The sequence below is a fragment of the Scatophagus argus genome, chromosome 2 (assembly GCF_020382885.2).
Source record: "Scatophagus argus isolate fScaArg1 chromosome 2, fScaArg1.pri, whole genome shotgun sequence".
NCBI lineage: Eukaryota > Metazoa > Chordata > Actinopteri > Scatophagidae > Scatophagus > Scatophagus argus.
This window is the reverse complement of record NC_058494.1, coordinates 22559376-22572129: the sequence shown is the minus strand read 5'-3', so window position 1 is coordinate 22572129 and position 12754 is coordinate 22559376. Positions and strand designations below refer to the sequence as shown.

At 42.5% G+C, this 12754-nt stretch overlaps 1 protein-coding gene across 1 annotated transcript; it reads left to right on the top strand.

The window, feature by feature from the left end:
- Positions 1–920: 920 nt before the first annotated feature.
- On the top strand, positions 921–10704 carry iqce (IQ motif containing E). Its single transcript, XM_046370874.1, has 21 exons — positions 921–1343; positions 1703–1738; positions 1851–1896; positions 2003–2152; positions 3176–3277; positions 3489–3559; positions 3928–4041; positions 4131–4181; positions 4263–4333; positions 4427–4499; positions 4776–4816; positions 5205–5356; positions 5653–5708; positions 5815–6044; positions 6277–6384; positions 6837–7098; positions 7221–7307; positions 7648–7775; positions 7876–7967; positions 9270–9380; positions 9682–10704. The coding sequence occupies exons 1-21, from the start codon at positions 1272–1274 to the stop codon at positions 9804–9806; spliced, it is 2178 nt and encodes a 725-aa protein (XP_046226830.1). The 5' UTR covers positions 921–1271; the 3' UTR covers positions 9807–10704.
- Positions 10705–12754: the final 2050 nt, after the last annotated feature.

Here is a 12754-nt window from a genome sequence, read left to right as displayed (position 1 = left end):
GCGAAGAAGACAGAAAGAAAATACAAAGTAGGGAAAATGTACTAAAAAAATATATGTTTTGACTCACAGGATGCTGTGGGAACTGTGGCTTCATACTCGGGTTTCATGAGAAAATACAGCCAATGCAAGTATTACAGTTTGTCCAATAGGCTGTTGCATTGTTGAGTATTTTTTACATTTGAACCTCTTTATTCAAAAGTGTTAAGCAAAAAATGACCGAAAGATTTAGGTTTTAAAGCTACTGAGAGGGCACTGCCTTTGGTTTGAAATCTGTTCATATGTATCATAAATATTAAAAGCATTATAAATATAGTATAAATAGCATTGTATATTATTTTAAGTAGAAGTATAAACAGTCTTAAGAATGTTTCCACGTATGTTTTATATGTTCAATCATGTTCTGTAAAATGTGATGAACTGTGCAACATGGGAGCCCCATGTTGACTTGCTGTGGCCAGACATGAACGGACCTGCTGGCTCGGTCTCCTTCACCGTTCACTTTTCCTCGTCCACTTCTCTCTTGCTACTGGAGGAAAACACTTTAGATCCCGCCTTTTACAACCTCTCCACCAATGGGAAACGAGAGGAAATGAGTCCGAGGCAAGGAGGGATAAGAAAACTATTTACATTCAGCCCTTAGTTTGGGGTTTAGTTATTAGTTCTGTCAAGCAAACTAACGCTGAATATATACAACCGGCTTGAATTTTCAAGTCAAACCACTCATTGAAAAGCACATTTCCATATTCTTTAAAATATTCCAAATGTCTGACCTGTTTCACTGCATAGGCCATAGAAAAATGACAGTTGGTTGAAATTTGTGGTAACCTTACGCGCAATTTGATAGAAGTTTGCTATTGTTTGCGTTGTGTGTTCTTTTATTTTGAAGGCACAGAGATAGTTTCCGGTGAGACTCTGACTTTTTCTAGCTAGCTTAACGCTGCTCATTAACCGCTACCTGGTTGCTAGACGACTCAATCTGCAACACCGATGTGGAAACAGTCGTCTTCATGGAAAGAAAACAGAATTTTAACGGATATCAGGAAGTTATGGTCAACAGCGTCTCTTGCCGGTTTATTACATGGAGAATCCGCTGTGTTGTGAACGAAAATCCGACTTGTAGCATAGCTAACGTCTCTTTTGTTGCCCCGTGTTTTTACTACTAGCAGGAGGGGCAAACTGAAGTGCGCTTTTTGATTTAGGGAAGAAAATGAGAGCATTACACACGGATAAAGTCAAGTTTTCCAACGTAACGTAACGTTTGCTTACCAGCTATGTTTAGTGCAACTGCTAAAACGTCTCTGGAGGCGAGTGATATTCAGACAGATGAAGACTGTGAGGAGCTGGTGAGTCCTTAGCTTTGGTCAGGTCAAGAATACGACTGACTCTGTTAAATAAACTTTAAGCACTCATTTAAAGCGCCCAGGCGTGCGATTTGTAACCCAAAACTGCGCATAATACAGTAGTTCGTGGCAGTTGTTAACAACACTTTTGGTTTGTAAGTTCTTAAACTTAGGTGATGTCTCTTTGTAATGCTTTAGTAAAGCATTTGTGTTATAAAATTAGTTTTTTTCTTACTGATGAATGTCAGTGTGCTGGGGTTGGGAGGCACTGTTTTATGAGGGTTAATTGGACTGATGCAGATTAAACATAAGTGTTGTGAAATCTTGGTCACTGATAGTCACTTCTGTGTCTAATCTATCAGGATGGCTTCTCTTTCTCTGCTGATTTTTTGGAGAAGGTAAACTGACTTTTTTAAACTAACTAATTGTTTTTTTCCTTTTGCATGACACTTTGGTTTTGATCAGTACACATTTCCTCTGCTTTAATGTTGTGTATTTGTTCACCGTCAGAAAACAAGCAGGAAGACGTCTTCCGTCAAGCCTCCTCCTTCTCCACGTAAGACCTGCCAAGCAGCTCAGTGGGAGTAACTGCAGATCATCTGATCCATCCACTTTTCACATTATGTGATTGTTGACATATGGCAATGTGTGTGTGTGTGCAGGGTCTCCATACCTCTCCAGTATGAACGTGAACCCCAGGAGAGCAGCAGTGGCGGCCTGGAGACTGCCGAGGGCTGCCCTGGGGGACACCAGACGGGACACATTTGGGGAGAGCGGCTCAGCTCGGCTCACATCCCTCAGCAACGGCCATGGTAGGCGCCTCACAAACACAGCTGAAGTGTCTGTCCCTAGGAGGGATGGAGGGAGGAGGATGGATTGAGACGTGAGAGACTCGTATTGTTCAGCTGATAACTGGTTTGCTCGCTATGCAATTCCTCAGAGGTGCTTTAAGTTTACAGTAACCTGAAAAACACAAAGTAACTTTTTTGTTTTAAGTTGTCATGTCTTCCGCATTCTCTCTGTGTTTTAGAGAGGTGCTGATACAGTTTTATGATCTCTTTGGAGGATATAGTTGTAGGTACTGTTTTGCATAATATTATTTATTTATTTATTTATTTATTTTAATATACTTTATTAATCCTAAACTGGGAAATTACTTCTCTGCATTTAACCCATCACTGCTTGAATCACACACACACATGCAACATGCAGTGAAACACACAGAAGCAGTGGGCTGCATCAAGCGCCCAGGGAGCATATATTGGGGGTTAAGTGCCTTGCTCAAGGGCACATCAGCCAGCTAGTGCGGGGTGGGGACATTATCACTCCACCACACTCAAACTTTTCCTGCCCGTCCGGTGGGGGAAATCGAACCAGCGACCTTCCAATCACAAGCCGCTTCTCCAACCTCTAGGCCACGGCTGCCCCCATAATGCAGAGAGTCACAGCTGACTACAGGCGAGAGGCAGGATTCACCCTGGACTGGTCGCCAGTCAGCTGCAGGGCTGACACACAAAGACAGACAACCACACACTCACACAGGGGCAATGTAGAGTAGCCAATAAACCTAATGTGCATGTTGTTGGGATTGTGGGAGGAAGCCGGAGTACCCGGAGAAAACCCACGCTGGCACATGGAGAACATACAAGCTCCACGCAGAAGGGCCCAGTCTGGGATTCGAACCTGGTACCCTCTTGCTGTGAGGCGACAGCGCTAACAACTAAAAAAACATAATTAGATCGGTGGAGCTTGAGGGAACTTGCTTCTAAAGGTGTTGGAGTATTGATTTGTGTTGGGAAATATCTCGATCCTCTCTCTGTCTGCCTGTTTTTCAGATGCATCCCAGACGCTGCGATCAGAGTGCGACGTCACACCTGAGCTTCTCAAACAGACCTTGAGCATGAGGAAACACAAACATCTCCACTCTGGGTCCAATGGTGAGAGAACAGTGTGTCAGAACAAGAAACTAAGCGAGGAAAAATCGAGACGAGCAAAGCTGAAGGTCAGATTTTGTGCTGAGGATCGTCTCAGGAGATGGTATCAGAAGGCAGACAGGACTCCTCCAGGTGTTTCATAGCTGCAAGGTGGGAATGTGGGTGACTCTGTGTGATTATGTACCATCTCCCCATTTGTTCCTGTGTGTTGCAGGCCTCGCCGTCAGCACAGGTGACTACAGAGCGAAGGAGGACATGTACGATGAGATTATTCGCCTCAAGAAGGTAGAAGAGTTATACAAGGAATGTTGTGCACTTGACTTGCTTGTGGATTAATGCTAAAATGTGCTGACAGGCCTGAGGCTGCGTCAGTAGTAGCGAGAAGGGAGATTTTTCTTCTGCAGAGGAGCTTGGCATCAGTGTAATGTGACGCGTGTTTCTCTGATCTGCTGAAATGGCCTTGAGCAGTGCAATGAATGCTTGTGGCTGTCTCAGACTTTCATTCCTCAGCAGAAAGGAATACACAAACACACAGATTAAAGCTTTACTTAGATTTTGCGCTGCAGTATTTGAATATGCACTCTTTAAATGTTGAACGTTTTGTTTTGTGCCTGTCTTGATGTGTGATGAGTCACTAGTCCTGTTATCTACAGAGTCTCCAGGCACAGAAGTCTGACAACCATCAAATGAAAGCCAAACTACGCCGCCTGGAGGAAGATAACGCTAAAAGGGAGAAACAGATAGAAGAACTGTTGGATCCCACTAAAGTATGGTCACTAAATTGTTTGGGTTTTTTTTTTTTTGTCATAGAAACTTTGAACAAGAGAGACATTTTTAAAACCTTTTCTTTCTATAGGGATCTGAATATACTCGTAGTTTGGTGGATAAGAAAAAAGAAGGGAGCATGGTGAGTGTGTGATGAAGATATCAGAGGTTATTTGATGTTTGATCGTCCACGGATTTTGTAAAATTGATTCTGTCCATAAAGGTTCTCAATGGGCTGAAACAGAGAATCCTGAAGCTGGAGCAGCAGTGTAGAGAGAAAGAAAATGCTCTGAGGTACGACCCCCCTCATCTTTACATATATCACTTTGGTTTATGTGCAAAGCAGCATAATGTTCAGGTTTTGTGTATGTGTGGGGGGGTTTCCAGTAAACTACAAAGTGAGCTGAGGACCACCAACCTGGAGGAGCTGAAGATTACAGTAGAAACCTACTTTGAAGAGGTAACATCTCTGCCTCTCGATGCAGAATGTTTTTACTTGTTAAATTAAAGTTTTTGGTGTGCTACTGCGTACAGATCTTTCAAAGCCAAACACCTGAAACAACCACCAAAAGAATGAGAGAAAGAAGCTTACAAGCTAAAAATAGTGTTTGGATGAAAGAACTTTTTCCTGCTGTGATGCGATGTTATCATCACGTTTACTTTGCTTGAGCTCAGCTGTGGGAAAAGAAATCTCACCTAACCTGTGACGTTTAAGTTTGTGCGTCTCGTCTTTCAGATCCAGAGGCTGAAGATACTTCTAGAAGCTGCAGAGAAGAGGTACACATCAGCTGATCAGTTTTAACCTTTATCTTTATTTATGCTAGAGGCCAAATTGCTTCACAGAAAATCATATTAACATAAATCTGAATGGGTAAATGTGGGTCATCAGACGTGTGTCTCGTCATAAAAGTTTTTTGTGATCATGGACATCTAGCTTATAAAGACCTTTTTTTATTACTGTAGAGTTAGCAACATTTGGGAAGGCGAAGGGGATTAAAGGAGTTCTGTTCTGTGAGTGGTGAGGTGAAACCAGTGGTCAGACATCCTGGATGTCCGCACAGATCATTCACAGGACAGGGTTGTAGGATTTTTGCTGAACGTTCAAAAATACTGCCATCCCTGCATCTCTTATCTTTCCCATGAACCCCCCTTCTTCTATCTGCAGTAGTCGGGCAGAGAGTAAGTGCTCCCAGAGGCAGCAGAAAGCGCTAAGCTCCACGGTTCGCCGTCTGTCTGAGAGCCTGAAGCAGCTCCAGCAGGAGAACACTTCGCTCAGAGAGGAGCTCGACACTGACAGTCCTGCAGGAGGAATCAAAGGTCTTTTCTCACACAGCAAAACAAAGAAAACGCTGACACCCTTCGTCCCACTGCTTCCAAAACTGACCAGATTAAATCAGCCACACAAATAAAAAAAATATTACAGAATGATCTACTATAAGTGGAAACAGTTACTTGAATTAATGAAACATAATAAATAGCCATTAAACAACAGTCCTGCAGACAAACTTGGTAAATGACAGATAATTTAGTGTTTAATTTAGAGTTCAACATCCTGTTATAGTCTGATAAATTAATCTGTATAGACTGACAAAGTGTGTGTGTGTGTCTCCCAGGTTACAGAGAGTGGAGTAAACAGAGATTGTTGAGAAGGCTGTTGGAAGTGGAGAAGGTGAGGGAAAACAGTAACTAACTGCTCATGTAAACACGTGCAGTCACATGTATCGGTTTGTCCCACACAGATACATCACAAACTGACTCCTCTCTCGTCCTATCAGAGGCTGGAGGACAGCAAACGACAAGCCCAGCCGGCAAAGAGCAGCGACCGATTGGATCAGGAGGTCCAAGCCACGCCCAATGAGATTGTGGGGTTTTCCATGGCAACAGAGGCAGTGGTCTCCGTGGGAATGATGACCGAGCAAGGGGAGGAGGTTTCTGATCTGAGAGAACGGCTCAGCCAGTTGGAGAAGGAGAGGGCGGAGCTTCAAGAGACTCTGTCAAGTAAAGAGTGAGTGAGCAGCAACCTGAGACCACTCAGTTCACCTACAGCTTTCACACCATGGGACACACCATCTTTTCAAGTTGTAGTAAATGTCTAAATTCATGATATTCATGATATACATCAGAGGAGAAATCAAGTTTAATACTAGCATAATATTACATAAGTGACAGTTGTGAGGAACCTGTTATTGTTGAATTTTGTTTTCAAGACTGAATCTGTGTTGTGTTTGTGTTTTCAGTGATGAACTGAGAGAGCTGAAGACAGAAAAGGAAGAACTGGCGAAGGAGACTGAACAATGGAAAGCCGAACAGACAAAAGAGAGAGACAAAGAGAGACAGGAGCATAAGTATGTTTGTGATGTGTGTGACTCAACATGGCATCCATGTATCACTGTGTCTCTGCTGTTTGTGGGCTGGAGATTGTAAAGATTTGTGAGGCTCTGTTTGCTTTTAGCGAAAGGCATCTGAATACATTTTCATATTCTTTGAACGTGTTGTGGCATTTAAAAGAACGTCCGCCAGCTGCTTTGTTCATAACTGCATCTGAAACTGTAATTTTAGGGGGAAATCTACAGATCAGAGCTGATGCCTCTGTCACGTATGCTTTGTAGTCACATCAAAAATGTCCCCGCAAACACAGTTGGCATCATCATAAAGGTTCCCTGGAGAATTGTCTGTATGGAAATAATGTCTAAATATATAACAGCCAGGCAAGAAACGGAGACCTGCTAACCGTTAAAGGACATCAACTAAGGCAGCTAGTGGCGTTTTGTTTATGTTGTATGTTCCCATTTCTCAGACAGGAAGTGGACCAGTTGAGAGCGAGGATCCAAACTCTGGAAGACCAGCCTAAATGTGCACAAGCTGAGCTCTCCTCTCTCTCCACCACCTCACCGGAGGACAACGAGGACACAGCAGGTGTGGAAGAGGGACAACAGAGGGACACTGGAGGTGAAGAAGAGAAAGGGGATGAAGGAGATGAGCAGCCGGGTGCAGAGAAGAAAGAAAGAGAGAAAGCAGCGTTGGTCATCCAGACAAACTGGAGGGAGCACAGAAACAGGGTAGGTACCGCACCGCTCAAAAGCTCAAAGCTCAAAGCTGTTGATGTCTGAGAGATATAAAAAAATGTCCAGACGCTTTGCCCCACGTCTTCTCTTTCTGTCTCTCTGCATTCTATATTAAGGACTTTGTGATGTTGCAGTCAGCATTAAGAGGCCACCTCCTCAGAGAGTCACAGCTCAAGGACCTGCTGAAACACACACAGAATAAGGTTTCGCCCACACACACACCAAACACGTCCATATAGACTCACAGCCACTGAATCATGTCCCCATATTTGGGCCGAATGCAATGACTGGATGGGCCTTTCACAGGCCTGCTACAACTACAGATGCTTTTGATTGTCTCTTGATCCAATTTTCTTTCTATTGTTCCATAAAGTCGAGCCAAGAGGAGAAAATTATGCACAAACATCATTTTCCATTTCAAGTTCCAGCCATTAATTCTAATTTGCAAGCTTTGATACCAAACTTATCACACTCTAACTATCCTCATGTACTTTTATTTCTTTTTCCTTTTTAATCAATCTCTTCCTCTTCTCCTCCTTTCAGTCTGTAGGAGCAACAAACGGCGGTGATGCTGCATCTCCTGTGGAAGGAGAGCTGGATGTGGCTGCCTTGACAATGATGCAGTCTGCATTCAGGGGACACTTGACTCGCTGTAGCCTTGCAATAGAGAGGTGACTCATGTTTACGCAGACAAATGTGCCCAGCTGAACATGAAGTGCATTTTGCCACATTATATATAAATATGTGTGTGTGTGTGTGTTTGTGCTCTAGCTCCGGGTTCTCAGTGCCTTCTCTAATGGGAAACAATTTGCCCACGCTGGTACCTAGAAGAGCTCGCTCGACACACACAGCCGGCAGAGCAGGTGAGGCTCACATATACTTTGTTTCTGATCTATAGCATCATGCACCAATAAGCTCAAAAAATAACAAAATACTGGTAGACAAAACAGTTTCTCTCATTAGCATTAGACTTAAGTTCTTTCATGCTGATGCTTGAGAAATGTAAACAGTGCATATTAGACTAGCATACGCCTGCTGTTTGATGCCTCTGTGCTGTGTGAGTGTCACTTGTGTTTTTGGCTGATTGATGACTTGGGACTTCTTTATGCTGGATATGTGGACAGGCATACAACTTTGACAGGAAAGACACCATCTATACAAGCCCTTAGAGTGTCAGTCAGGGCTTGACCTCGCTGTTTGTTTGAGTATACAACGCCATGACATCGAGCTGCTCTCAATCTCAGAACTGATCATCACGTCCACCTGACGCCTTTCATGAGCAGTGATGGATCTTGCTGGCACACTGATCTAATTCTAGGGTTCGCGTCTCCTCTGCAGACAGAAGTTTGATGGCCAGTTGCAGCTGAAGACACTCAGCGGCACTGCGGTTCCAGAAATGTCACTACCTCACATTAAGCCCTAAAGAGCTAACATTTGTCACTGTTCAAGAGACTCCATCCTAAAAACTCACCTTTCTCTATCGCGTTCCCCTTCATCAAGACAGCCGCTGCATCGGCTGTGCTTTTGGGCTGGTCAAGCTTCAACATGTGTTCCTGATTTCCACGATTTCTTAAGGCTTTTTGCGAGAAGACAGGGCAGAAACACGGTCCATGCAAGAACACAAACGCAGACATTTTAAGCTACGTGAGATCGATTTGCACAAGCTGCAGTCTGAACAGCCTGCAGCCTGTGACCGTTTTACCATGAAACGAGAGAAGGCCGACATTTTCTGTCTGGGTTCCCTTCCACTCTGAACAGTCACTATGGCTGACCAGTTGGACGAAGCTCTAGCTGAACGTGTGTATGACTGCCGTACTTATGACACTTAGTCACATCTTCTCTCCTCATTTATTCCTTTTTCTCTTCCTCTACTGCCCCAGCTGGGCCAGGCATTGTCATTTGTGTGTGTGTGTGTGTGTGTGTTCTTGCGTGGACCGTGTTTCTGCCTACAGGGTTGTTGTAACTGTTGTTTTGCTGTAATGGTGAAAAACACAGCAGTCATTTACAGGCTACGGTGTTGATGCATGTGGAATGTAAGTACAGAAAGCCTTAATTCAGCGCTTCCTGCTGAAAGTACCACAGCTTCGTCATCTACGCGTACATTGTGAGGATGTGTCTGACCTGAGCCGTGAGCGGCTGGTTACTGAATGTGTTGTGTTGCCAAGGTGCTGCATCCCTCCATAAAGACGATGAAAAGCAGGGAGAAGAAGAAGAAGAAGACGATGACCCCGGGCTCGCCTCTGGCACTCACTCCTCCAGGGTGACACCCACAACAGGTTAGAGGAAAAACTGTTAAAAGCTCTTCGGATCAGCCACAGTAGATTAGATTAGATAAGATTCAACTTTATTGTCATTACACATGTAACAAGTTCAAGGCAATGGAATGCAGTAAGCCACAATATCTACAGTTACATATATAAAGGTATTGCTATGGATATTTTTTACAAGTGGTTTATACAATTGATATGTACGTTATGAGGTCAGTAAATATGGTCAGATTTGCATAGTATGTAAGTGGCTCTGGATTCAAAATTACAGTGTTATTAACCACAATTATGCTGTGACTACCTCCCGCAGACCAAACGAATCTTCACTGCACAGCTGAGTCCGGTGGAGCTGCTGCGACTGACTCTGACGACTCCGATGACATCATCATGTCTCCATCGCGTCCTCTGAGAAGCAGAGAAGTCCTAATGTTATAGACCTCCTGAATCTGAAGTGTCTGTTGTCATATGCAACAAATCGGCAAACGATAGCTGGGATAATCCAGTATTAGTCAGGATAATAATACACAATATTTGCTGTCTGCTGATTGCCGCCTGTGTGAGTGCAGTTTTTTTCTACAGTAATAACCAGAATGTTCTGGGATGTTGTGTGCAGGGTCTTCTAAGACATGAAGTTAAAAGGCACATAAACACCTCACTTTGATCATGGTCTTATTTGGGATACTGTCATAATACAATAATGACGATGAATCCCAGTGTTGACATGAGGCTATAGGATATTCTCTTTCAGTGCAGGAGGAGGCACTTGCATGAACTTAAAATGACCGTCCGCTTTCATTTTAAGCTATCTTTATTCTTGTGCTTTGTCATTTCAGCCAAATATCCCATTTCAAGTGCCTATTACATGGATACTCAGATTAAAAGTCAGGTAATAAAGGAATTCATTGGCTTCAGTGAGCCGCATCACTCTGATTTCCTCTCTGCATTTCACAGCTTTGAAATAATTAATTAAAAATATTTTGACAGGCTTGATTTGTAACATATAAAGGTCGTTGCACTAAATCTGTCATGTACGCTCCATAAATTATGTCTGATTCTGAGGTATGACTGCGGGATGATTCTCAACCGATGCACTATTGAGTCAAACTGTGAATAAATTATAGATCAGTCTGCTGCAATACTAAACACACAGTCAGTACAGTGGAGGATACACAGAGTGTGCCTCATGCCAACGATGTTTGTGCTTTGAAAAAGACAAATGATCACCTATGGGGCAGCCAGCAAAGAGGATGGAGGAGTTTTCTCCACATGATGTGTGTAACTTAATTTCTGACACATAATAAATGAAAATAAAATGCTGTTTTTATAATTAAAACCTCTCATGTCTGATGTTCTTGCCAGAAAGCCATGGTGAAAGTATTTACTGAAGTACTTACGAGGTACAATTTTGAGGTATTTACATCATTCTATTTTACACTGTTCCTCTCCTACCATAACACGTCAGAGAGAAACACTGTATTCTTTACTCATCTATATTTATTGACATTTCATTAATATAATCTATATTTAAAAAAACACAAGCTGTTGTCTATCTTATTAGCATTATTAGAAATTTCCCCTTTAACTTCCGCAGATGATTTCATGGAAGCGACTGTTTAAGAAGAAGAAGAAGAATCAGCTTTATTGACAGTATATATATTTTTACATACACACACTGAATTTGTCTTTTGCATTTGACCCATCCTTAGTTGAACACACACATGCAACACCCGGCAAATTACATGTAGTGAAACACACACAGGAGCAGTGGGCTGCATCAAGCACCCGGGGAGCATATTGGGGATGAAATGCCTTGCTCAAGGGCACATTGGCCGGCTAATGGAGGGGGGCATTAATCACTCTACCACACCACCCAAATTTTTCCTGCCCGTGCGGTGGGGGAATCAAACCGGTGACCCTCCGATCACAAGCCGCTTCTCCAACCTCTAGGCCACGGCTGCCCCCAACTTTGAGGCTCAAAGAGGTGAAAGTATCTAAATGCATTCAGATCTGCCCAAAATGTAAAGAAGTATTAAGATATTCTGTTGTGTACACTGCAGACTCATCTTTGGCACTGGCTAAATTATCATGTAATATATCATGGAGGTGCGCTCTCTCTGCCTGTTGACATCAGGCAGGCTGCGTCATCAGCATCTTTTAAATCCTCTCTTAAAATTTTCTTTTATAGGAAGGCACTGATGGGTTCTTATATATGTGACTGGGTTTTACACTAACTTTGCATTCTTACTTTTCAGACCAAGCACTCTGATAAAACACTGATGACTATAAAAGTTTGTAAACTGTAGACTTGCTGGTGAACTCAATAAAGGACATTTTATTGTTTTTGTTTTTTAAGATGCACTTTGCTTTAGGAATCATTAAAACATCTGGAGGCTGTGTGCACTTTGCAGGGGGATGTCATTCTTAGCAGGGAGGCAGAACTCAGCACAGCACCAACACTGGAAGTGAATTAACTTTGTGTCCACTTTCAATAAGGGCTGTCCATTTGTCTCACTTCGTTTGAGTTTCTAAAGAAAAATGCCAGCAAATCAACACCACAATATATATATATTTTAAAAAAAATAAGACTGTGTGTAAATCAAATTTCTCTGTTTTGTGTTACTAGAACAACTAAGTTTTAAAAACCTATCCTATGTAACTTTATTTGAGGTTTCCAAACGACATCCAACAGTTTCCGCTGACGGTTTATCTCTTCCTCGTACTCAAAGATGGCTTGTTTTAAAAACCCGGAATATTTCTTCAGCAGCAGAAGTTAGTCCCTCGTTGACAAACTCTCTCACACATTCAAGCGAAGACATTGTTGCTTATCTGCAAATGAAATGACTGACTGCGCTGCGTCTACGCTGACTTCTCGTCTTCCGTGAAACTGACATTACTGGCGCTTTTTGTTATTTACTTCCGTTCGATGTCACACTCTTAAAAAATCCGGCAGTGGACCTGCGGGAGTTTTTCGTTCCGCTTTCAACTGTGGTTAAAAGTTACATTTGTCTCCCTGCGGGGAAATTAGTTTGTTTTCTTTGTACTGCTACATTTAACTGATGTCTCTAGGAGATATTTCGTAGACACTAATTTTAAGTATCAACCGGAAGAGCCTAACACATGTAAAACAAGCTGTTGACAAAGTGTAGGCTACAATAACTGCCTGAGAAATGCAGTGTAGTAGAAGTAGGCTAAATATAATAATGAAAGTAAGATGAAAGTATTGTACTCAAAATACAAATACCTGAATATATACATATATATAGATCTATATCTATATGTATATATTGAGCATTTCCAATACATTTTATTGGAAATGCTCGATATAAATACAATCATCAGGACAGTCAAAGTTGTACATAAGTACAGTAGGCTGCTTGAGTTAG